Source organism: Boleophthalmus pectinirostris, unplaced genomic scaffold, assembly GCF_026225935.1.
Source record: "Boleophthalmus pectinirostris isolate CB_2022bp ecotype Guang Dong unplaced genomic scaffold, ASM2622593v1 HiC_scaffold_18, whole genome shotgun sequence".
Lineage (NCBI taxonomy): Eukaryota > Metazoa > Chordata > Actinopteri > Gobiiformes > Gobiidae > Boleophthalmus > Boleophthalmus pectinirostris.
Genome location: NW_026571133.1, coordinates 19,106,252 through 19,134,239, shown reverse-complemented (window position 1 = coordinate 19,134,239; position 27,988 = coordinate 19,106,252). Strand labels below are relative to the sequence as shown.

At 38.1% G+C, this 27,988-nt stretch overlaps 1 protein-coding gene across 1 annotated transcript; it reads right to left on the bottom strand.

Moving 5' to 3' along the window:
- Window positions 1-6: 6 nt before the first annotated feature.
- Window positions 7-27,981, bottom strand: lhfpl3 (LHFPL tetraspan subfamily member 3). The gene is made up of 2 exons (XM_020926220.1): window positions 27,552-27,981; window positions 7-266 (listed from the first exon to the last, which is right to left on the bottom strand). Exons 1-2 carry the CDS (start codon window positions 27,979-27,981, stop codon window positions 7-9), a joined length of 690 nt encoding a protein of 229 aa, XP_020781879.1.
- Window positions 27,982-27,988: the final 7 nt, after the last annotated feature.

Below are 27,988 nucleotides of genomic sequence, written 5' to 3'. Positions count from 1 at the left end.
TACATTTCACTCAGACAGTGAGTATGCTCTCTTACTGTCTCCCAGCAGCTCCTCGGACATGAGGCTGTCCTGGCGGTTCCCCAGCACAAAGGCGAGAAAGGAGAGGATGAGGGCGTCCATGATACCCATGATGGCCAGGATGTACGCCCAGCGTACGGAGCACGCCCCCAGAGTGTACTTGTCCGTCTGCTCGCCACACATGCGCTTCACCTCGTCACTATCCCAGCCATCAGGGTAGATCATGCAGCCCAGGATCAGACAGGTACCTGCACATAAACATGGAGGGTGGTCTTAAATTTTTAACCAGGTACAGGAGTTGAAAACTGGGGAAGTAAGTTCAAAGCAGTGGGTGTATGCCAGTGTTGGTGAAAATGGGTATTGATGAGCAATATGGCATCTTGAAAATAAGTGATTAAAGACTCAAACATGCATGAATGGGGGGTGAGGAATTCAACATGTATATCAATGGCCGAATGGTCAGCAGTTATCACAATGCACACGTTGACTATTCTAAAACTATTCTGTCTAAAGTGAGATCATGTTTATAAATAATATATATCTAATACTGATAGTTTTAGGCTTAGTACCTTTATTATTTTTTTGACACCCCTATAATGTACAACAGCCGCAACCACTAGAAACCTGTTAAAATTTAGTACATTCTCTCTTTTGTTTTGTGGGCGTACATAACATTACCTTGGAGGGAATCTTCACTGTTGTAAATTGTATGCCTATAGTTAGATCTGGTCTGTTTATGTTCGGGCCCTCCTCATCACCTTCTCATTGATTTAATGGGATCTTTACGGCGCAGAGCTCTTATTGTGGCTCTTAATGCTGCTTCACTGGCTCTGCCCTTCTGCCCCATCAGCCGTTTTCTGTGCGATAAGCCTCTCCATCTAACACCACTGCCCTCTTCAGCTCATGTTAAGGACTTTACACTCTTTCTTTCTTTCTCTCTCTCTACCTCTTTGTCACAGAAGACAACACTTATTTTCAAGCTTTTTTGTTGTGACCACTTTTTCCAAATTGTTGTTTGTCACTATAGATTGTTTCCTGCTGTGTTATTTCAAAAGTTCTGAGCCACTTCAGGGGGTGGTGCATTGATCAGTCTTTATCTAAGAGGGTAAGGAAGTAAGTGTTGCATTATTTTTTTGTACTCTGATTGTGAAAATTGTAAACAGAGCAGCAGGGAACTGTTGATTGAACCTGGAAGTGAATGAGCCATAAGGAAGATTGTCTGTTTAATCTGTTGTTTTTTGTGTTACCATGGTAAACAGACACAAATGTGAAATCGGATGTGTTTAGGAACAGTTTATCATTAGGCCCAATCACCACAAGCTACTTAGTCAAGTACTTTTACGTTTGGTGCAATCACAAGCGCACTTAAACCACATACAGTCTTCATTGATGACTTGTGCCTGCATAATTAATTGATACATCATTACTTCAATATATAAGGTAAAGGAAAGGTATACTTTATTGAGCCCTCGTGAAGGAAATTCATTCTCTGCATTTGGGTTGATGGGGAAACCATTCAAACAGCAAACAACATGCAAACTCTGCACAAGGGGATTTACCCCACAACCCTCTTGCTGTGAAGCATGAGTGCTAGCCACTCAGCCACTGTAAATTATAAATATAATATAGTAATTTTAAATAAACCTTATCTTATTTCTCTTGCGATGATAATGTTTGCATGTTTTTCTTCCCATACAGTAATATTTTGTATTTGTAAATCAGAGTCTATTTTTACCTAATTTTAAATCAATGGTTTTTGGTAACTTTGGGCCAGGGTTTGCTTGGCATTTGATTTAGACTATCTTGGATCAGATTCTTTTTCATAGGGCCCACACAGGGCAAACCAGATTTTTTCAAAACCAGGTCATATCCATAAGAAAAAAGGATTGTTTATTTCATATATTCAGCACATGCACCTGTCATTGGTCGACAGTCACGTATGTAACCTTTATTAAAATTCATTGAAAAACAATTCTATCTAGTTGTTTACACCAGAGTTGCGCTACACTGTTCTCAATGGCCCTCTATGTAAAACAGGCGGCTCCTCAGGCTCCTGCTCTTGTATTTATAACCACGTAAGTCTCTACGGCAACCTTCCCGCTGAGCTGAAGTTGAACAGAGATGGAGGTGATCAAAGAGGCAGAGTCTGTTTCTCTCCTCTCATCTGAATTCATAAAAATACTTCTTGGTTTTGCAGGATTTAAGCAGGAAGCTGTTTTGAAGAAGACACAAAAAGCAGAGTCTATAAGTAAATGGCATTTAAGTGCTGCCTTAGAAATGAAATGTTAATCCCAACTCTTTACACTGGCTGCACACAACATTAATTTAGCTTCAGACCAGAGTATAAAACTGAAAAAAACCCTGCAGCCTACAAAAAGGCACAACAACAAAAATCCAGTCTAATCTTTCACCAGAAGCCATGCCATTTCTTTCTTCCAAATGCCATTTGCAAAACTGGAAAATCTCTATAGGAGGTCAAGGGCAGTGATTGATCTTGTTTGTGTTTTTGTGATAAGAAAACATGAAAAATGTTGTAAGTTCACATGATAGCACAGCTGTGACAGGGGCAGAGGCAGCAGCAGCAGCAGCAGTAGGGTCAGTCTGATGTTCAAGTATTGCATAAATATTCCCTCTCATCTATTCATTACTGCATTCAACGGCCTCATTAATATTACAACATAAAACACACAAATCCAAATCAGAGTTAAAGAGCCCATATTATGCTATTTTTTGTACCCTCATCAAAAAGACATAACCAAAGCCATGGTTTGTTTCATTCACACATGTTCAACACAAAACCCTGCATATTTAGGCTGAGTTCTTCTCTCAAATAGAAAACACTCAAACAACAACAATCTCAACTAAACTAAATGTAAAAGGTAGATGCTAACTTGAAAACTACCATTTCATGACATCACAAGTTGGAACGGAGCATTTTGAGCTTTGAAGATGTAGACAGACTAATAATAAAAGATTACTCAAACATGTGTGAATAAAACAAAACCCAACTTCAGGTATGTTTGATTTCAGAGGCACTGCAGTGTTTCAAGTGTGAGAAAGAAACTGGCCTTTTTAGTTTTAATGTTAGTATAATTGTAAACACATTTTCTAACTTAAAACAAAAACAATTATACCTACTAAAATAGACTAACTCAAATAAACATTAGAATCAAAATAGTGGAAGTTTAAGTTTGTCTTTTAGTAGATCACCTATAATATCTATCATTTGTTTTACTTTTTGACAATATGCTGATCTGGAGAGATGGTTATATTTTGTGAATTAAGGATATTCTGTTGAATGCAGCTGTATTTTTTCTATTTTTCTGTATCCACTCTTGCCTCTGAGTGTGTGACAGGGGCTTTAATTAATCTCAATAAAGTGTGAACTCTTTTTATAAATCTGTGAAGTGAATAATTAATTCTAAGTTCTTAGATTGTCCAATTGTGAATAAAACAGTAAAAAAGGATTTGCACTGCTCGAATGTGTGTGTGTTGAAGCACTCAGATTCTATGTGTCCATGTTAAAATAAAGAACTTCCATTCCATGAGGTAACAGCACGTTAGAATTTCATTTTTGACTGCATTTTGTACTAGTTTATATAGATTTTTATGACTAGTTATCTAGTCTGTGTCAAAGGTCTTAAGAGATTAAAGGTGCACTGTGCAACTTTTCTAGTGGAGGGTCTGCCACCTGATGTCTCAATGGAAATGTCTAGAATGTTCCACAGTATAGATTATACCTATTACGAGGGAGGGTCTACAAGCAGGTTACAGCACTATGCTACATTACAGTACAGATCTGTGGAGAGTCGTGAATATTCATAGAAGGAATTACTGTATATTTGAGCAATAGCAAAACCCATAATGAATAAATGCTGGATGGAAATGTTTTAAGTCATACCATGGAACATTCCAAGCATCTCCATGGAGACAAGCAGGTGGCAGACCCTTCACCAGAAAAGTTGCACAGTGCACCTTTAATCTCTTAAGACCGATGTGTACCTGTCCTTTTAATATTTTGATATCTTTGTATTCTTAACAGGCCCTTTCTTCCATCTTCTCTTTCCCTTCTATTACTGCAAAGTACTGGAAATATGTATGTAATCATTGTAATTCACTGCAGTAAGGTACCTGAATTCACTCTAAATTGTAGGAACATTTCTCAGCAACAAGGTTTGAACAGGTCAATTACAGAGGCTGGCTCTCTGCTGCCTCCCACAGGACTCTTTAGGCAGCCACATTAGTCTAACTGCTGCAAGGTTTTATGATTCAGGGAAAGTGCTTGGTTGATGGTTTAGTACAAGTTCACATTCTCATCCATCATTCATGTATTTTCCACACAGGCTAAAGCGGTATGTGTATGTGTATGTGTATGTGTATATATATATATATATATATATATATATATATATATATATGTTGTGTGTGTGTGTGTGTGTGTGTGTGTGTGTGTGTGTGTATATATATATATATATATATATGTGTGTGTGTATATATATATTTAAAGTTATTAAATCAATTAAAAAGTTGTTGATTTGACATCATCAAGACTTTCTTAATGCACACATCACTCCAAATGGTCAAATTTTTTCTATAGCGCTTTTCCACCTTCAAGGCACTCAAAGCGCTTTACAACACTCACCCATTCACACACCAGTGTACACAAGGGGGGTTAAGTGTCTTGCCCAAGGACACAATGACAGCATTCATCTGTGGGAGCTGGAATCACACCAGCCAACCTGTGGGTCAGTGGATCTGACCGCTCAACCTGTGATGTCGATAGCTGGATTCGAACCGCCAACCTTAAGATCAGTGGGCGAATGCTCTACCAACTGAACTACTGCCACCCAAAAAGGGTGTAAGCTAGTGTTGGGATGAGACACAATTCCCACAAGACGAGAAGATGAGAGACGAGATTGGGTCCACGAGAACAAGACGATGTGATTTTGACATGATTTATATTACATAAATAGAGCGATACAGATCATTATTTTGGTCTCAGAATGTATTTATTTTATTTAAAAGTGCATTGTGTAACTTTACTTTTGAAGGGTCTGCAACCTGATGTCCCCTTGGAAATGTTACTGCTTTGTCTAGAATGTTCCACTGTATAGATTAAAAATATCAATCACAAGGGAGACGGGCAGGAGACAGGACTGCACTACAACTCAGATTTGTGGAGAGTTGCCCCTATTCACAGAAAGAATTACTGTATTTTTGAGCAATGGAAACACCAGTAATGAATAAATGCTAGATGGAAATATTTAATGTCATACCATAAAATATTACAGGCAAAGCAGTAACATTGCATATGACGAATCCTCCAACAGAAAAGTTGAGCAGTGAACCTTTAATATTTTTGTACAGCACTGCGTTTTGGAACTATAACTTCTCAACCAACTCATCTGAACAACTAGCTGACTCACTAACGCTTAACCCTTTTTTTTTTCCAATCTAAATGTAAACAAGAACACAGTGAAATCCCACACACTCTTTTACTTGCAAATTGTGAATCTTATTACGACATCTATAACATTTCAGCACTATTCCTTCATCAGGCAAAATCCAATCTAAATGTAAAAACATGGGGAGAAAATCTCATTTTACTCATGTGTGCACAATCTTATGCCAATTTTGTCTCGCGAGATCTCGTGCCGTGATATCTTGTCCCATTTCTAGTGTAAGCATGTAGTCAGTTAGTCAATTAATTGGAAGACAGTTGTGTCCTAGTCAACCAAAATTGTATTAGTTGGCTAATTATTTGTGATTTATATAGACAGCATAAGGCAGAGAGTGAGTTAGCATAATTATTCCTCTTTTTAGTTGACTAATCAATGCACATATCTTTAGTTAACCGTGAATTACTTCAGTCATCTGCAGCCCTGGACTCAAACAATGACTTAATATAGCTGTCCACAAATTTACGCTCCTTTGAATAAATAGCAGGGTTCAGGTGGCTCGTATGGTTCATCCTGTGTGTATAGTAGTAACAGTGAATCACCGTCAGTAAAATGAATGAGAGTTAATTGGGGCATAAATGAGCATATGCACAGACCTATAAGAGCGGCTCCCAGAGTGAACAAGTATGTGAGCTGAAGCCTAAACATCATGTGATACAGTCCCACTACACCCCCTTCATTAACACCTCTCTCTGACAGCAGCGCATCCAAAAACTGTGAAAAGACTTCAGCATGTGGGCAGGCTTATGGTGTACAAAATGGCATCCTTCATTTTAGGATACAACACAAAATGTCAATATTCTGATACATTAAAGGAAAAAAACAAAAACAAAAACGCAGCATTGATTCTTGTGAGCTTTTAGCTATGTTCTAATGATGTTACCTCATCAAAAACATACCTTTTGTGTTTTGTTTCTTTCACACAAGTTTGAGTAATCCTGCATTATTAGTCAGTCTACATCGCCAAAGCTCTATCCCACATTGTGATGTCATGTAATGGTAGTTTTTAAGATAACAGCTATTATCTTTTATTCAGTGGAGATTAGAAATTCCAGGTCTGAAATTATCCAAATTATTTTGGTGGTGTATGGAGTTTAAAAATACAGTGGAACTCTTCCTGTATTACCCCATGACATCACAAGGTGGAATAGTGTTTTCTGTTTGAGAGAAGAACTAAATATGTAGAATTTGTGTAAATAAAACAACTTCAGGTATGTTTATGATAAGGAAACAACATTATAACATAGATCAGAAAATAGAGTAATATTGGCCCTTTAACTGTATTGATATCAGAGATTGTAAAATATCAGACTCAGGTTGCAGGTTTTTTTTATCGCATTGTCAGTAAAAAAAAAAATCGTAAGTCAGTGAAAACTCTTTTATTGTTATTACTATATTTTGGCAGCACTAGCCTTTGGTAGCTATTTGAAAAAGAAATAAGTTTTTCTTTGTATGTAATAAAGTTGACACTTCCACTGTTTAATTGTAATTATGGAAAACATAATGTGCCCTTTTCCTATTAATTCTGTAAATATTTAACCTGTAATAAGTCAGGATAACCTGGCAGTTTCTTGCAACGCTTTTACACTTGCACACACATAAAAATTGGTACTATACTTCGAGCAGAACCTGGACTAGACCAGGACCAAACCATCACAATGAAACTGGGTTCAAACCATACAGTGTATAGGCATACAGTAGAATGAAGAGAGACCTTAGGCTTTATTAGTCTTTATAAATAAATGGACCAAAATATTCAAATTTGTTGATCATCTTAAAGATCATTTTAAAGTTGTAGCAGTCACTATAATGTTCACACATAATGTTCTAGATTTCTACCATGTAACCCTATTTATTTGCATGCGTTAGCCTGAGAGCTGTCCACTCGTGGTGGTGCTGAAATCTCCACAATAGCATCTGACTACATATTTGTAGCACCAATCCCTCGAGAGGTGAAAACCACAGAGGTCACTGACTATGGTCACTCTGTATTCATGTCATACAAGCTATCTGCAACACATCATTTGCATACTCCTATATTCCCTTGTTCCTTCTGTAATAACTAGCTCTTGTTATGAATAATAAAGACCAAATCGGATAAAACAAAAATGGAGGAAAGTGAGATATGTGGGTGAGAAGTGAACAGTGTGATGTCTAGATCTGTTGCTGAAAATATCATTGGCAAACGCAGTGTGAGCTCGTCTGGACAATGCATTACACAAGTGTTTCTCAATCTGTGGGTCTCTGCTATAGGGTTGACTGACAATTCAAATTAGGAGACATAGTTTCAGTATAACAATAGAATAGAGACCACTGGGTTAGTCCTGATGCAGTCCTTTGTGAAACCCATGTTCTTTCTCAGTTTAATTATAGATTAGTCCTGTCCATTGTTATTCTTGTTTCTCCCCTTGACTAGTCCTGGTTTGGACCTTGGATAGACTGCTTAGACCTAGTTTTGTTTTGTTTGTTTGACATTGTTGCAAAAAGTATTTTCCAATGTGGTTATGAAGGTCATTTGATCAATATATATCAATTAACTTCGTAAGAAAACTATACCATCTCAACTCACTGTCCAAAGAATTTAATTTTACCCCTGGAAGAATATGAATGAAGTACTGTGTCAAAGATGGTCTACTTTGGGGGTAGCTCCCAGGAGAAGAGAGTGCCATAAATTTGATTGAGGATCAAATTTACAATCTAATCAAGTAAAGGTGCCAAGTGTGTGTCTCTGCTCTGTACTCCGGCCAAACACAACTTAAAGACTTATGAATTTATTAGAGCAAGAAATACAGCTGACCTTGGTTGAAGGTTGTCCACACCTTTATTTAAACTTAATACAGAGCTCACTACCCAGCGGGGGCAAACTGACTCTGCTTTGAAGTCGATGCTAAATAGACCGAGGGTACACTTACGTAAGCTATAAGAGAACGATGCTTTACAAAGGTAAATCTGCAGAACTGGCAATTTTGTTTTATCGTTGTTCATCTACATATAATTCTGAGATATGTGTTAGATTACAATGTGGAAAGCAATGCAGACCTTGCAGAAACTAAAATGACCCAATTAAAAGAGAATTTAATAAAAAAAAAACTGCATCTGCACCAATAACAAGATTCAGATTTCAATTCAGTTTTATCTCAAGGATACAGACAAAATTATTTTAGTAACCGGGCCACTGAATGATATTCATACCAGATCATATACAGATTTACAAAGATATATTATAATCAGTTAATACTTAACAAGCAGCAAAGACAATAAAGGCAGAAAGGTTTATTCATATAAATGTGCACTATGTAACTTTTTTGAGGGTTGACTAGTTGCTTGTTCCTATGGAGATGCTAGTGCCTTTCTTGTAATGTTAACCTATCTGGCATTAATCTATGTTGCGTTTATTTCATTCAGGGGGCCTGACCTTCAACTTGGCCAAGTGGTGTCACCTGCTTGTCTCCATGGAGATATGTTTAATGCCATACTGTGAAACACTTAGGGCCAGGCAGTCTCCAAAGAGACAAGCATACATACACATTACATAGTGCATCTGAAGTCTTGCTACTTTTTCAAGAAACACACTTTTACTCTGCCTGTAAGGCTGATGGCGACATTGACAGTGATTTATCACTAGTCTCTTTTTGTAATTAACTACTTCCCCTCATTGTAAATCTACACCGGACTGGTCTCACAACTCAGCCTTGACATTAAACACACAGAGGTTAAGCCACACTTCCAGACCCCTCCGCAGTATGCGAATCAACAGAGGAACTTGAGTCTGGAAAATTTTGATTGTTGCACTGGGCTGGTTTACAACACAGCTCCACACTGCTGTATAGGTAGAACGTCCGGGCGTGTTTAATGTTGATCAAAAGGCGTTTTTAATCTTACGCTGTGCCCTCTCTGCTTCTTCAGATCTGGTGACAGTGCTCTTGAAGCTGCAGACAACTTTGGCAGTTCCTCTGAATCTTTAACGGTTGTCCTTATTTTCTCTCCAAAACCGCCTCCTGCCTTTGAAGTCAGGCCGCTGGGATTTCTTCACTCCATTTCAGAAACTTCTAATGTGTCTCAGATCTGATGGCGCACACACACACACACACACACACACACACACACACACACACACACACACACACACACGTACGCATACTCACGTTGGGTTTGCATGCTTCTTGGGAACATTACATTAGCTTGCATTCATCATATAGACTGATCCTAACCTTCGCCATAGTCACTACTTCCAACCATTAATATAAACCCTAACTGTAATCCATTGAAACCCATGTCCAAACTTTAAGCCATTTTGTTGATGATAAAGGATTGACATACATATATAAGGACCTGATTTTGTCCCTATAAGGAAGGCAGGTTCCCCATGAATTGAGTGTGCACTGATTTTAGCCCCCACAATGTAATAAATACCCGCCCACACACACCCTGCATGCTCCACTCTCCTCCTTTTGGCTTTAAACTCTTCCCTTCATCCCTCACTCCCTCCTTTTCTCCCTGCGCTAATGAATCATGATGTGAGCAGTGTCTCGTTACCGAAAATCCACCTGGCATCCATGGGAGAACAACAGTAACCAAGGAGCAGCAACAGCATCCTCTTCTTCCTTCTCTTTCTGAGTTGAATTAAAGGGGCATTGTGTAACTTTTCTGGTGATTCCATCAACTGCTTTTCTTCATGGAGATGTTATTGCTTTATCTGGAATGTTTCACAGTATGGCATTAAACCTTTCTATTTCCATGGAGATCAAACCTGACCAAGTTACAGATCAGGTCTGTGGACAGGCAATCTCGCTCAAAGTGAGAATCATTTTCTGGGTATTTTTGAGCTATAAAACCACCTGTAATTTAATAAATGTAAAGTAGAGCTGTTTAATGTCATACTGTGGAATATTACATGCAGAGCAGTGACATCTCCATAGAAACAAGCAGGTGATGGACCAACCAAAAAGTTACATAGTGCACCTTTTAAATCAATAATACTTTTACTTACTTTTTTTGCCCATAGACTCACTATATGAAATGAGTGGAAGAGTCGGACATTCGGCAAATGGTCAGAACCTGGAACTAATGAGCCTGACATATGCGCTACAGTTTAGACTACTATACTGTTTTGTACTGATTAATCACAACATTCAATGTGATAAAAAGAAACAAAAATATATAAGTGCATATGTCTTTCAATCTTCATTTCAGGAGCAACTTCATACTTTGCACACACTACCTGACCTTTTGCAGGAACCACGTTTTTTACTGACTGTTGGAAACTATTGGATCTTGATTAGAGCAAAAATGCACATCCCTACATTAAGCTAACCAAAATAATGACTCAAGTCAATAAAGTTGCAAAAACATTTGAGCTAATCAGATTTTGTTGCTGCTTTATTATGTACTATGAACATATGCAATACATTTGGGGCACTGAGGGGCAAATTTGAAAAGATTTTCAGAATAAATCCTTATTTTCACATGGGCTATCCACTGTGATCCTGGTTTGACTGTGACAGATTCACAAAACCAACACCAAGGTTTGAGAGCAGGACCACAAGGCTCTGTCGCTATGGAGACAGACCCAGCAGACCACATTGGGACCTGCTCCGTCTGCCGCGCCTGGGACCCCGCTGATCCTGAGCATCTCTCACACCAGGAGGAAGAGAGAGAAGATGCTGCCCGAGGCAGCCAGCAGCGTAGCCACGGCAACCAACAAGCCTCCAAACTGGTAATAGGTGAGTGAGTGTGAAAATACAACCTTCCTGCAGCGGTCCATCTCTCCCTAACAAATGCAAGAGAAGTGATATAATATATATAATTATAATTTTATCATTTTACAGAAGACATAGTCTCTCAGAGTACCATGTAAAATGTATTTTTACTTTCACTGTGTATTATTGTGTACTCATAGTATACAATAATACACAGCAAAAGGTTTGACTGTTATAAACCAGACACTGTATGGAAATAGGTGCTAATAAGCTATTACTTCAGCCTACTCCTTATGGGTTAAGTATACTTTAATGTACACCTGTAATGTAAACTAAATGTACAGAAAGCCCAACTAAACTAAACTAAAACTAAAAAGTATATTTTAACCAGGTCACAAGTTTGTATGCAAATTGGGCTAGGTTTGATTCCAGTGTATGTGTTAACTGTACAGTGCTGGAAGTAGTGGTGATTGTTACAGTTTAGGCCAATTCCTCCTCCTGCTCTGTGAAACGCCATCTTGTCACTAACTGCTTTGGCAGGCCTTAAATACCAGTCTCAGATCAGAATGGGTGTAGATGTCCCAGGGTACTCCTGAGGTGGTCCACAGAGGATCCTTCTCCCACAATGCACTCGCCTTTCTCCAAATTAGACATCAAATCAAAACAGAGCCATGCGGCTGTTGGACCCTTTTGATGTCCTCTCCTGGTTCATCTGTATTCTTCTGCTGCCTTTCTTTGATACAATTCCCCAGCCAGCCTGTTTCCTGTATTATTATTTTTGGTCATGTTTTGCACACTGGAGATGCCTCTACTGGAGATGATATGTGTAACTGTGTATGTAGACTGTGATATAGACTGTGAAGTTATTAGATGATTTTTTATATTTTATTTTATGATTATTTTATTTTTTGTCCCTTTACATTTTACAGTTTACACATTACATAGTGCATCTTGAAGTAACACACTTTTGCCTCCCTTGTGATATATACAGTAGTTGTCTTTTAACTCAACTAAAATTTTAGTATTAATAGTATTACAACAATACTACAAACTGTCACCTTGTCTGGAAGGATTAAACTCAGACAAACTGCTGTTTGTAGCTGGAAAATGTTTCAATTTTCAATGAAAAATAACAGTGTGAAAGACCATCATTAATGCTCAGTGTGTAACAGTGATCACTGCTGTGCTCCTCTTTCTTTATTATTAGCCATATATCCAATAGTGTAGCATTTATTCAACACATTTTATTGTATTGACTGTAGGCCTGTCACGACAATTACCATATCGGCTTATCTTTCAATATATAAGATAGAAGAAATATTTAGATAAGATTTATCTAAATATATTGGGGCTCAATTTTGCCTTTTTATGTATTAATGTATGTCTTTATGCACGTATTAATTAATTATATATTTATTATTATTATTATTATTATTATTTATTATTATTATTATTATTATTTATTTGTTGCACCCCAGGCCTTTTAATGATACTGTCCATGTAAAAACTGGTTTACCGAAAGTATTTTGCTTTGTATCAAAGCATAAAGTAGTTTCAGTATTACCGTTTATTACAATATTAACCCATAGCAATAGATTGACAATGCTATGCAATTGCTTTTTTAAAATCAGAAGTAGACAATATAGCAATAAGCTGCACTATAAAGATTGAACTTTTACATTTTTAAAGGAAGATTTTCTAGATGGCATTGAACTTGCAGTTTATATTTCTAATTAATGAGCCCACAAAGTTGTTTAAATCTACTGCTAACAGTTTTAAACTTTTAACATGATCTCTTCAACGGTTGCTATACGAATTGAACTTGCCTTTACTCATTGCAAGGAGCTGACATTGGATAATAATTTTGTTTTACCTCAAACACCACTTCTCAAAGAAACTCTTATTTTTGTCCTATATTTGCTTCTATATTGCACTGTTGATGTGAGCTTTCTAACTGTTAAACCCATAAACCCAGTTGTGTCTGAGTATATGATTCTGCTTCAGCTTGTCAAAACACAGTGTGATCCATGATGACACCTGCTCCATGTGTCAGTCGTCTCCTCACTCATTAACCAACACTGAGCTCCCCTGAGGCCACTGGTCCAACCCACGCACACACACACACAAAATGATACACATAAAGATGAACCACAAGATCTCCAAATGGGTCAGCGTGCCCTTGTACCAGCCCCAAGCTCAGGAAGGGGGGCATAAATCTCACTTTGTCATCTCCAACCAGGACCAAGTGATCAGGAAGATAATCCACTGATGGGAAATCTATACTGGCCCCTCCTCTGCTCTCAAGGGGCAAGAGGAGGAATGTGTTCAACACAAGTGTTCCAATACATGAAAAAGGCTTATAGTTTGAAGTTTGTGTAATTATAACGTAAATAAGAATGCTATCTTTATAGTATTTTAGTACATCGGACCATGGCAGCTAGCATACAGTGACTCCTTATTGGAGTTTAAGATTAAGATTAATTTTTTAATTTAAGATTAAGATTATGAAAAAAATAAATTATGATTTTCAATTCTATTCTGATTGTCTTATTAAAAACAAATAAATAAGACTTTCAATATACATAAACATTTACAATACATACATTTAAAGGGCCTTTTCCAGATTTTTTGCCAGGTACACTACAGTACTGTACTGTATAACTGTCCACATACTTTTACTCTTACAAGATCCCAATAAAAAAGACCAAATCTGATCATTGACAAATAGAACTGACTGTTTAAAATGTGGTAAAATACACAGCCCTATTTCAAATTATTATATAATGATTATATTTATCTGCTGCTGTGTAAATATGTGAGAACAGACAGCTCAGACAGAGTGGAGCCTTTGTGGCACATATACAGTATACCAGAGGATTTTTGCTAATTGTCTAACAGGATTACCTGGAAAGCTCTGGGATACACAAATGACTGCATATGAAGCATTGCTCTTAAGCGGGTTATAGAAAACCCCTTGAGCCTGTCAGCATGTTCTTAGAGGCAGAGCATGTCTTCTTCTTGATATCCTGTTATCAGTTTCTTTCTTAAAAACAGACCAAAGGCTCCCATAGGGCTCACATTAATTGCATGAAGTACCTCTCCCTCTCTGCCCTTAGGTCCTAATTAAACAAAATACACAGACTTCTTGTTGTAATTATGAGGAAGAGTATCCTGCTCTGGACCCAGTCTAAACCAACAGATTGAGAAGGAGGGACTGTGCTTGTTAGATGTTTTCCCTTTTCAAGGTCCAGAGTGATCATTAAATGTGTTTAAAAACACATTTCTGAGCTGTTATTTTTGCTATGGGAAATATTCCCTCATTCAAGAGTGTTGCATGGTGACCTCGACACAGCTAAATTATTTTCCTGCTGGTGCTGCTTCCACTGCTAGCATTGCTAATGACTATGCATGACTTATATGCTTGGGTGTTGCCGAAATAAAATAAATATCTTCACAGAGTAACAGTAATCTGTTAATATTTCAGCAATAAATCAGAAATGTACTCAAATGTCATCAGTGTCATCCCTGCTTATCTTCAGAGATCAGATGAGATTGGACCATTTTTCTTTGTTATATAAAGTATATTGCCCACCCCATCTACAGTATATTATTATTCTCAGAATTTTAATAGATCTATTAACATACTAACAGAGCCACACTATTAGCTGTCAATAGTAGAAAAGCTTAAAAAAAACAAAAAACACACATGTCAGTCAAAACGTCTGTTCTCTGTGACTGTACATCAAGATAAGTTGAAAATCAGACCTCAGACCTCACACTTCAAGTAATTCATTCTGGCGTGCTGTGGGTTATAGGTGCTCCACTCTTGACCTGGCTGCATTGGGGTCAGGCCTGTAAGCTCAGTTCAGGATCAGTACAGAGGCCATTGGACAGACTTTCCTCCGTCTTCCCTCTCTTCAGTGCAGAGGCCATGGGGACAGACTCTCCTCCACCCTCCCTCTCTTCCTGGTTACACTAATTACATTACTCTCGGGCAGACGGATCATCAAATGTTAATGAGGCGTGCACAGCTTTAGCACTGAGCTGCACATGACATGCCTCCAGAGCCTCCTGGGTGGTACCACAGAGGACAAGACAACAGACCAGTGTTTGTTCAAGGTGAAGAATACTAACTGACAGTCAGATTAGTGCATTATTCAAAATCACTCTGAAGGGTGATTGAAAGTCAAAGTTTCCCAAATATTTACACGTTAATGATGCACTATGTTCCACAATATGGCAATAAAAATGTATCCTTGATTTATCAATTAACACATGGTTTTACTGTTAAGAGGCGCCACTGGCTTGCTGGAGATAGACAAGTTAAGATAATGTCATTCTGTGGAACATTCCAAGCAAAGCAATAACATCTCAGACCTTACACCAAAAATGTACATAGTGTAGTGTTATCCTGATTTGAGCATACCATGTCCCTTGACATTTTGCTTGATAAGTTTTGTCGATAATAATAGTTAGGCTTACATCTTATGCATGCCTTTTTCTTGGCATGAGTCAAATATTGATGTGACAGAACTTTGCAACTTGAACTGTAAGACTTTTTCCACTTATCATATGTATAAAAAAGTTTGAGTAGATTTGTTTATGCAGAGACAGACGAAGATGTGTTTGTAATATTAATAATTGTACTTGGTGCTTAGAGCAATCCATGGCTTTTTCTAGGCAAGTGTCAAAAATTGAAGAACAGGCTGAACTGTGTGAGAACCTTTTAAAACACAAACTAATAAATACATGGCTTTTCACTGCTTTTTTCTTTTTGAAAAAGGTTGAAAGACGACTTATATGGATAAACATTTGCCTGAATATTTTCCTTAACAAGAGCATGCAGACACCCATCTGAAATGACGTTGCCTCATTAATGATAGATCCTAAATATGCAACTTGCTATTCCCCAAAGTTTTCTTGCTTCAGACTTCTTGGCAGCCTAAATTCCTGAAAAGTTTACTTGAGTTGAGTTAATTAGGACAAGGTCTAGCAGTGATGCATTTGGCTCAATTAGCTTCCCACACTTTTTGACTAAACTGCACTGAGCTGAATAGTGAGATAGCTCACACACATGGTTAAAAAGGTTTTGATTTGATTTTTAAATCATGTTTAATTATGATTCTTCTGACAAGCACTGTGTTTATGATTACACATATCATGTCAGGTGCATTAACCTAAAACTGAAATATGAACTCAAAAACTAATAATCACATGCACTTCAGTCAATTTTTGTAGAGGGTAAGATCTGATAAATAAAATCTAATCACAATAATCGTGGGCAGAAATAAGTTAATTCTGTATGTATATACACACTATATATAAAAATATAAACATATATATATATATATAAACAGTGTTTTTTTAATCTAGCTGTTTACATTGCATTAACTTAATATTTAGAATTGTTGAGTTAATAAAACTAGTCACATCAAGGATTCACGACAGTTGTAATAGTAAAGTTGTAACATTTCTAGTTAATTGCGGCAATTTAATTTGGAATTATAATGGACAATCTTGAGATTAATCTTGCTGCCCTAGTTTGAGTCTCCCCCAAAACCATGAGAGAGCTCTACAAACACATTTAGTTTTTTTTTTCTCTGGGATGGGCTTATGTTGTTTCCGATTATCACTTTCCTCCTGCTGTGGGATTTGTTACTGATCCCTCATGCAGCGTCAAAAAGCAGGCGAGCTATTTAGTAATGCTCTCTATGGGACACACTATACAATGAGATACTACAGAGGGGAGTGCAATAAGCATAAATAACACAACATCACACACAGAGTTAGACAGCAGCACAGTGGGAATGCGAGAACAGATGCTTCCTGTCCATCACTAGTACATTCCTCATTTCTGAGAAGGCACAATATAAGATACAAAGGTGTAAATCTGAGGTGAGAGTTCTTTCAATAATAGTACTACCAGAATTGAACCGATACTCATTTGAACACAATGTGGTATTTAAAATCTGTGGTGAGTATTGAACCTTTTTCTTGGTATAAAAATCAAGGAAAGTTGACAACACTATGGATTTCAGTCTGGATTTACCAAGCAACTGTTTTCCACTATCTCCCAAAAATGCCACCTGATTAGGAGTGCTATAGTTATTACAGAAACTTGTCCTATTTGTGCAGTGGATCAGCACTTCCCGTTCAGTCATTATTAAATCACCTCGTTATCTCCCCATCAGCTCAGACTGGACACTGCTCCATCTTGGACAGGCCAATTTATGGGCTAAAGCACACGGAAAGGCCAGTTCACTTCCAAAGGATATTTTTGCAGACTTCATCACATTGATTTTACAGGTGTGACATATTGTAGTGGAAAAAACTAAACATGAACACCTCATTTAAATAATACAGTTTTGTTGGTAATTAAAAACTAACTTGTGTTTTAACATTATGAGTAGGGTTATTAAAAGCTTTATTAGTTCATACAAGCATAGAGAATAAATATGTAATTAAAGCCTGCAGCAGTTTTAATTTGTGGCAGTCAACGAACAGCTCACAACAGGATCATAAAGACCCTCCATTAATGACAAGCTAATGGAGCCTGTGATTTCAGCAGTTCAACAGATTACATCAGTACAATGAGACAAGAGGAAATAAAAATGAGCAGAAGTTAGTTTTGATAAGAGTGCTGCTGTTTATAGATCAGACTTGAGACTACACTTAAGGCCTAAAGTAAATGTGTAATACTGAATGGTATTACTAAACCTTTAGTTTATTCCAATAAAACGTAAAGGTTTACTGGTCATGAAAATGTTATTGCTTTACTGTTTCACAGTATGATATTAACTTATCTATCTTAAATGTATTTAATTACAGATGTTATAAATCTAAAAAATACTTGGTTTTGTGAAGTCACATGCTTGTTTCCAGGGAGATTGCAAAGTTTTATGGCAACAGAATAACATCCCCAGGGAGAAAAGAAGGTTTTGGACTGTCCACATAAAAACTTGCATAGGGTCCCTTAAAAAAGGTAGGCCTACTGAATGAAGAAAGATGGTTGCTAAGCAACTGCCTGGTCTTGAAGGTCCAAAATTCAATATGCTAAAGCCTATATACTTTTATAGACACAACTTAAATGTGTATTAATAAAGTGATCTTTAAAACAATAAACATGTTTGTTTATTACTCAACAGCTACTCAATTTTAGACACTATAATAAACATTTAGTCTACTTATCCCTCTTAAGTCCAACCTTACATTTTAGATAAAAATAAGATAGATGTTGAATTTACACTAAGTCTCTAAATCTGAGGCTAAACTTGACCTTTGCAAATGCATTTAGAAGGCAGTTAACCCATGACGAATGAATTTGATTTGGATTCCAGCATTTCTTTTAAACCTATTACAGATGACTTGTGAAGTGATGCGTTCAGTAGCGGTCACACCAAGCTGCACTTTCACACGCGCAAGGCAGGAGGAGGCCGGTCTCTCAGTGGAAGTAAAACATACAAACATCCCCATGAGCTTGGTCAAACTACATCACATCAACATAACCTTGCAGCCAGCGCATTATCTTTTGTTTTGCATGTATATTTCCCTCTGTCACTGTTCATCAATGGAGCTGCTACATACTAACCCAATGTAGGAGCATTCATTTTGCGATCACATCCTTTCAATAGCGGGGCTTATTTTGTGGCCTAAGTATTTCCAATCAAATGTGTCAGTCACAATTAGAGCCCTAAATATCTCACAACTCTCCAATCACGGCATTGGCTTTATACCTTCACATCTGTCCATCACGGTTCAGCAAACTCCTCATCAGTCTGCCGTGACACGTAATTCATCAACGTGGAAAGAAATGCCGCGAATATAATAGTGACCTTGGTTAGCAGAGTGGGGAAATGTCACACGTTTATTTATTTTTCAACAGCACTCTGCGTAGCCACGGTAACACCCAGGACTCACAACTGAATCATAAGAGACTAACCCTTCAGCAGCTATTAGGGACACAGGACGAGCTGCGGAGCTGTGTAATTGCAGTTTCATGGTGGCAACATAAAGGTGCACCTTCACTGTCAGATTTTTTTTAACATGTCTTTCATCATTAAACCAGTAATTCACCATCAAGACATGCTACAGACTCAAGACAAGCTTCTTTACTGTGGTCATTGCCTTTATATAGTACAAAATAGCCAGTAAAATCTGAAAAATCAGACCAAGATACAGTGCAGATACTGAAAATTTACCAGATCAGATATCGGCTTCACAGTATCAGTTCAGCCATTAGCTTGGTTGGGCATAAATTAAATAAAGTAATTTCCTTTGTGGATCAATGTCTAAGGTGAAGTCTAAATTGATGTAATAAGACAATTTACTGGTTGTAGTTGGCCCAGAAAGTCTCATAATGTTTTACTTTTATTTATATAAAGCTCTTCTGTGGTTACTTGAAAAAAAATAAAAATAAATAAAAAAAACACCTACATAACACATTTGAATCAATATTGTCTTTAAAATTTTTGTTTAAAGGAAATAAATGTTGTTTTCACTCTGCACTGGTATCGGTTGATATCGGATAGAAGCAAATACTTGAAGCTATGGTATTGGAATGGTATAAGAACTAAAAAATATGGATTGGTGCATCGCTAAAAATATATATATATCTTAAAAGTTGTTTCTTCTTTTGACTCCTTTTCACTGTTCCTTCTGCATCATTCAGAACATTCACATAACACAAAAAAATCTATAAGTCTCTTCTTCCGCCAGACCAACTTGCTGACAACTCTAAAGATTTATATAATTTCCCATGTACGCACATCTCTGCCTCTCATTTCAAAACCCTTAATCTGACTTTTTTTTAAACTGTTTTAGACAAAACCAATCACAACAAAATACAGTGCATGCCACATGTAAAAGATATGGCTGCTTAAGAGCTGTAAACAAAGCTAAACTGTTAACAAAACTGAGGTGAGAGAAGTTTGACCATGAACAACATAAGTAAAAGGACAGATACCAGAGCAAAAAAATACTCAAAAGTATCACATGAAAAAATCTACTTAAGTTAAAATATTACATTTAAAATATATATATTATAAATTTTAATATATATATATATATAAATTTAAAATATACATGATATATATATATATTTTTTTTTTAAAGATGGTTTTATTAGTATATTTTTGTTTGCTCTAATTTTTTTTTTTTTTCATTCCTGTACAAGTACAAGTACAAATAACTTCTCTCTAATGTAGTGAAGTAAACAAAAGGTATCCACTTAAAAATGTACTGTTTCACCAGTGTCAGTGAGTTTCCATGCATCACTGAAATCTTCAATCTGTCAAAATAAAAGGCAAATAAAGCATTATAAGTCTATGAATTCATCATTAATTGTAGTGCTCAGCAGAACAGAACCTGCTATTGGAGGTGACAAATGCATATTAATGGTAAAGATTTTTTGTAATATATGCATCATTTTGAGCTCTTAGTATTGATGTCAGGTTACTGTCCCTATAGACACTAGAGAGGGTCATGTCACCTCTCATTAACAAGCTTTATCAACTGAACCATACCCATATCTATGTCATCTCTTTTTATGAGTAGATATCAAGTATAATTTATTTCAGTAGAAGATATCAGAAACATATGGACTAGTAGTACCAAGTTAACTTGTATACAATGTCTCGTTCCATGTCTTGGCCCTTATAAAATATAACGCCTTGATCCACTGCTGCCTTTTTATTACACGTCAAGGGGTAAAACCAGGCTGATGTCATTGGCTTCAAATTGTTGTAAACCAGAGCTCTTTGGAGCAGCAGCAAAATGCATTAAAGAGATGGTATTTTTAGATTTTCACTTGCATTATATTGTCACTGAAACGTAACTATTTCATTGTCACATATTTCCAAAAACACAAAATGGCAGTGTTAAGCTTTGTGTCACAAGGTTTCATAATTCAGATATCTTATTAATTACATAGGAGGAATCTGGATGACGAGTAATGACTTTTAGTCTGTCACAGTTACTGAATTCTTCACATGAACTGATGTTATATTACTTTTAAAGTAATTGTTGCTTGGGCACCATTTTACATATAAGCCACAGTGGCTCAGGTACGAGTCAGTGTATAACCAGAAGGTACAATCTCAGCTCTAACCTGGGCATTGTTGTTGTTTCCTTGATCAAAACACTTCACCAAACTTGCCAGAGTATGAATGTGATGTGTATATTACAAGATTAGAATTTATGTTAACTTATTAAATTGGCAAATAAATCCCAGCATCAGGGAATATACAATAGAAAAAGCTGTGAACAAAAAAATTGCAATTTTAAAGTGTATTTTGGTGTCCAGTAATGTGCTATATAAAGTCAGTTCTGTACTCTACTCCCACTTGTGGATCCTGCTGCTGTGTTCTTGGTAAAGACACTTGATGTCTGCACACTTGCATGTGTACATTTCTGTTTGAGTGTAAATGAATGAATAATGGTATCAAAAATTCTTTCTCTAGAAATTTGTGCCAATTTGTTCTTAAGTTACAGCATTCATCTATAGGAGCTGGAATCTCTCTGTCAACCTGTGGGCCAATGATGGGTCAAGAGCTGGATTCGAACCACCAACCTTCAGATTAGTGGACAAATGCACCACCAACTTATCTTACTATACTGACTGTTCATCTTATTTCAAAAGTTGCTGTGGCCGCCACCATCATGATTCGGATTGTATAATTTTGTATGGGGCTGCCGATCTTAACAGTAAATAAGTTCAATACAAACTATAAAGCCATTTTAAAGCCCCCCAGAGAATCACTGCAGTGCTGACTTGTTGGTGGACATGAAAATTGAACACTTTACACAAACTAACTGACTTTATGTCATATTTAATATGCAAAATGTTTCCCAAATTCTCCAGTGACATGAATGGGATCCTGGATTAACTGGAAGTGCCACTGCAAAAAGTACAATTTAGGAGCATTTAGAGACAAAAGTGGGGGGATAGTGTCTTGTTTCATGCAGAACAACATTCAATCAATGAATTGCATAAAAAGCCTTAGTTTGCTTAGCTTTCAACTGTCCATTACCACTCTCACTAAGTACAGAGAGTGTGCCACATGAAAAGCCACTTCCAAGAAAATGGACCAAAGAGAGTAACAGGGCCACTGTAGTATAAGGGTTTATGGGATATTCAGTGACAGGAAATGCACAGCTGTTTACTCCCTGACCGTCTTTAAGTGCGAGAGAGATACAGATGGTCAGGTTATTGAGGAGTCAGGGCTGTGCATAGACAGCTTCACGCCCAGTTTTACTATCCTGGGCAAGGACGGATTTAAAATGCTTCAGATGCTGCAAAAAACTGATTTATTCATGATAGGATAAATCCATCTGAGCACAGTTTTGTATCAAATAAACATTAATATATAAGCCACTACAATTTGAAAAGTAAATTTGCTGGGTACTCTTGCCAAAGATGGATAGCAAATTAACAAATAACTAAAACAATTCGTCAGTGCAATGCGCTTCAGATGAGCTTTAAGGAGATTTTTGGCAATTCATCAGCATTCCATTGTGCAGCGCTTTGAAACTGGTTTGGCACAGACTAATGGCAAATTTTTAGACACATACCAGAATATTACATTTTATGTTTTAAAAAAAAGTTTCATAATGTTATAATAATAAAAAAAAAAAAAGTATATGCTGCGTGTTCATGATAGTACAGGGATCGAAAAACAGAACTAATCGATTAAACCTAGTATCAAAACTAGATACTCATTTGAGCAAGTTATGATACTAAAAATCACATTCACAGGTCAGAAATTAACCTTGCCTGAATAGCTTTAGAATGATCTTGAGCTGTATCAGAACAAAACCAAATAGACTAGTTTATACCCATGGATCACCTGAACAACTGAGGGATTACACGGATATGAAGCCACTGGGGCTGTGCCAAAAATCGAAAGATCGTTAGATCAAAATCTTAACTTTGCTCGATCTTGACAATAAGGCATGCACATTTTAATCAATAAGTCTACAGCCAGTCGTGTAAGGGGGCATATTGCTGAGGAGGATTTATGCTCTCTTGGTTAGGAAAAAGCATCTTGAGCCACAGCACTTCGCTTTATGTCTCCTGTGTCCTCCCCTTTCACAAGTTTTGACTTAAGTCTTCACAAGTTTTCACAAGTTTTAATTTAAGTATTCACAATTGGATTGTGTATATATGTGTATATATGTGTGTGTGTGTGTATATATATATATATATATATATATATATATATATATGTGTGTGTGTGTGTGTGTGTGTGTGTGTGTATGTGTATGTGAATGTGTATGTGTGTGTGTAGGTGTGTGTGTATGTGAAGGGGTGTGTGTGTGTATGTGTATGTGTGTGTATGTGTAGGGGTGTGTATGTGAATGTGTGTGTGTGTATGTGTATGCTTGTATAATGGACTGTATGTGTAAGTGAGATTTGAGGTTTAATAAACAGAAAACTATATATATATATATATATATATATATATATATACATACATACATATATGAAATTTTCTCTGAAATTATTGGTCCTATCAACATGAAATTAAAACTGTAGTGACCCTGACACCCTGCGCTTTATGCCCGAAGTCCACATGTCTGTGTTTTTCATAAGATAGAAGAAGATTGAATTGAAAATCGAGATTGATCAATTTGGGGGGAAATCGTGATTCTTTTTTTATCCCATATCAGCCAGCTCAAAAGACCACATGATAATATAAAAGAAAGTACTACGATTTAATGTTGAAAATGGCATTCTATTAATGCCAAATTATCATCAGAATTGGTCAAGTCTATTCCGTAGTATTGAAATCGAGTTTGAAATCGTATGATCATGACAGCACAATAAAGTGTAGTTCAGATATGGCATAAACTTTTCCAGAAGGACAAAAGGAGAGTATTTGCATAATTTGGGACACAAGAGTAAAAATTGTTGCATATAAAATGTTGACCTCTTTCTCTGAGATGTCCTACTGCAGTGTCTCTTGATTTACTGAGCCTTTCCTCCTAATGAGAGGGACGTTATCCAGAGACATAAAACTGTCAAACAAAAGGAGAGTTCTTCCCTCTCAGTTTTCGGCAACGCGCCAGAGCTGTCTGATGTACGTCTGCCAGCCACTTCAGTTATGCAAACGACTTCTGCAAACTTAAGTACGACCTCTTTGGGTTTCCTCATCTGAAAACACACAATGGCCCTTAAGTCGTAGAGCAATCATTATTCTGAGCTTTTTCCCTTAATCTCTGCAAGTCGAGGACAGCTCTCATTAAACATTCAGCACAAACCATCATCATACGCCAGGCCTCTGATACCACATCACTGCTGCCTATAGCACCTGAAATGCCATCTAAAAGCAATAAGCCACAGAATGTTTTTTTTTTTTTTCAATCACACAAGGATTTTGGCTGCTTAGCGACAAGCAGTGTTGCGATATTGCCCATTTAAGTCAGCTCGAATCTAATGGTTGGCTTCACCATGGAAGTACTGAAAAGATGCAACACATGAAGCACTGGCTGAATTGACACTTACAAGCTGTAAACCTGCATAGCACTGTCCTTAATAATAACCTGACTAGGTATGGGACGATATTGGAAATTGGTGTCACGATTATCGTGGCCAAGTTAATTGCGATTAACGATTATATCATGATAATTATTAAAGTGACCAACAGTTAAAAAATTGTATGAATATGAATAATGGATAATATTATGAATATGCTCCATATTTAAACAGTGTTGTACCTTGTAGTGAAAGTGAAAACAACAAAGATATAGAAGAAAACATGATGGAAAACTATCTTTTTTATACATTCTTGTTATTTATGGTGATTATCACTTTTATCACCCATCCATCCATCCATTTTCGTCCGCTTATCCGGGGCCGGGTCGCGGGGGGAGCAGCCTAAGCAGGGACTCCCAGACTTCCTTCACCCCAGACACGTCCTCCAGCTCCTCCAGGGGGACCCCGAGGCGTTCCCAGGCCAGCCGAGAGACATAGTCCCTCCAGCGTGTCCTGGGTCTTCCCGGGGCCTCCTCCCGGCGGGACATGCCCGGAACACCTCCCGAGGGAGGCGCCCAGGAGGCATCCGGAACAGATGCCCGAGCCACCTCAACTGGCTCCTCTCGACGTGGAGGAGCAGCGGCTCTACTCCGAGCTCCTCCCGTGTGACTGAGCTCCTCACCCTATCTCTAAGGGAGCGCCCAGCCACCCTGCGGAGGAAACTCATTTCGAGCGCTTGTATCCGCGATCTCGTCCTTTCGGTCACTACCCAGAGCTCATGACCATAGGTGAGAGTAGGAACGAAGACTGACCGGTAAATCGAGAGCTTCGCCTTTCGACTCAGCTCCCTCTTCACCACAACGGTCCGATACAGCGACCGCATCACTGCCGAAGCTGCACCGATCCGCCTGTCAATCTCACGTTCTGTCCTTCCCTCACTCGTGAACAAGACCCCGAGATACTTGAACTCCTCCACTTGAGGCAAAGACTCCCCACCCACCCGGAGAGGGCAAGCCACCTTTTTCCGGTCGAGAACCATGGCCTCGGACTTGGAAGAGCTGATCCTCATCCCAGCCGCTTCACACTCGGCTGCAAACCGCCCCAGTGCACATTGCAGGTCCTGGTTCGATGAAGCCAACAGGACAACATCGTCCGCAAACAGCAGAGATGAAATCCTGTGGTCCCCAAACCGGACCCCCTCCGGCCCCTGACTGCGCCTAGAAATTCTGTCCATAAATACAATGAACAGAACCGGTGACAAAGGGCAGCCCTGGCGGAGTCCAACATGCACCGGGAACAGGTCTGACTTACTGCCGGCAATGCGAACACAGCTCCTGCTCCGGTCATACAGGGACCGGACAGCCTTAGCAAAGGGCCCCGGACCCCATACTCCCAGAGCACCCCCCACAGGACACCACGAGGGACACGGTCGAATGCCTTCTCCAGATCCACAAAACACATGTGGACTGGTTGGGCAAACTCCCATGAACCCTCGAGCACCCTATGGAGAGTGTAGAGCTGGTCCAGTGTTCCACGGCCAGGACGAAAACCACACTGCTCCTCCTGAATCCGAGGTTCGACTATCGGCCGGATTCTCCTCTCCAGTACCTGGCATAGACCTTACCGGGAAGGCTGAGAAGTGTGATCACAATAAATTATATTATTTTTTATTGTCCCATTTCTAAACCTGAATAACAACTACCACCTTGCTGCTAAACTATACAATATGGTGGGGAATGCAGTAATAAGTGTCAACCTTTGTTTTTTTCTTCAATTATTTATGTATCTTACAGGGGAACCATGCCACTATAGACATTATTTAGAATTTTATTTGTGGAGTGTCCTTACACCTTAAGGAACTTAAACATGTAAATTCAAGTGAAAGAGATTCAGTGAAACCAGCTCTTTATTATTTCATCAAAAAGAGCAAAATAACTTTAAACTGGGCTGTCATAGTGGAGGGAGAGGCTCCAATAATCTGCATCATACTGATTACAGCTCAGCACTCTGAGACTAAACAGCACATTTGTTACAAAATAGGAACATTTATATTACCATTGCCAGATATATCTTCTGTTTTACCTGATGCATTCCATCCTGTGCATTTTGATGGTTTGGACTTAGGAGATATGATGTTCCGATTAATGTTGTATATTTGGTGACTGCGTGTGCTTCGGCGTGAAAAGACACTTTGGATGAATGAGATTAAATTGGTTATGACATTTAATTCTCTTTTGGAGACAGCTCGCCACTGCAGCAGACCGTGGAAGATTATTAGATTTATCTCCAGGAAGAGACTGTGCTCAAAGTCTCTAAAACCGTCTTTATGCCAGTGTGCAGAAAAAATACTGCCTGTACTGACAGTGTGGCCTACAACACTTCACTCAAGGTCATCTTTTTGTTTAGGAACATGTGATTTAACAAGGTCTCTATGGAGTCTACAAGCCTAAGCAGGTGTTCTAGCACCAGAAATGTAAACTTTATTTTGTGTGTGTGTGTATGTGTATATATATATATATATATATATATATATATATATATATATATATATATATATATATATATATATATATATATATATATATATATATATATATATATATAAGTCACTTGTTTTGAAGTGTGTGTGTGTTGTGTGTGTTTAAGGACTTTGGGATTGACAAAAAGCCTATTACTAAGCACTTTGGATTTATTTGTAAAGTCTTCAGAACTTTCAAAAACTTTTCACACGGCCATGTGGTAGACTATGTCCGTTGTCTCTTTTGATGAATGGCCTATGATGAACTTTAGAGCCTTCATAATACAGAGCCTCCAAGAGCCAATGTTCCCCCTTGTAATTAGCCTGCATTCATTAAACATTTTGAAGTTTTATTTAGGCTATGACTGCCCACTTGCTTAGCCTACCTGCTGCCAGCTGCATCCAGCCGCAGATCTTGTAGACTGTGCCGGTGCTGCAGAAGAAGAAGAGCGCGAAACAGCCGATGCAGGTGAGCACGAGCACCATGGACATCCCGATGAAGAATGAAGCGGCTTTAAACGCACCGGACGGGATGGAGCTGAACTCAGTAAAACTCCCCTGACACGTTAGGTCCCGGGACAACCCGTTGCCGATGCAGTAGTGAAAGAGGCCGAAGTAACCCGCCTGAGGGGTGTCCGCGCCGTCCCCAATCCAGTAAGGCTGGATAAAACATACTACGTTTACAATGGCAAATAGGATTGTGAAAATGGCCCATAACACGCCGATGGCACGGGAATTACGCACGTAGTTGGTCTGGTAGATTTTGGCAGCTTCAGACGCTGGGAGCATACCGGTACTGGGAGCCCCGGGCACCATCCTCTGA

Bases quoted from the DNA above. Each gene is read 5' to 3' on its own strand.
- lhfpl3 (XM_020926220.1), bottom strand. From the start codon at position 27,981: ATGGTGCCCGGGGCTCCCAGTACCGGTATGCTCCCAGCGTCTGAAGCT. The intron at 267-27,551 runs GTAGGCTAAGCA...GTTTATGTGCAG, and splicing joins CTGGATGCAGCTGGCAGCAG to GTACCTGTCTGATCCTGGGC.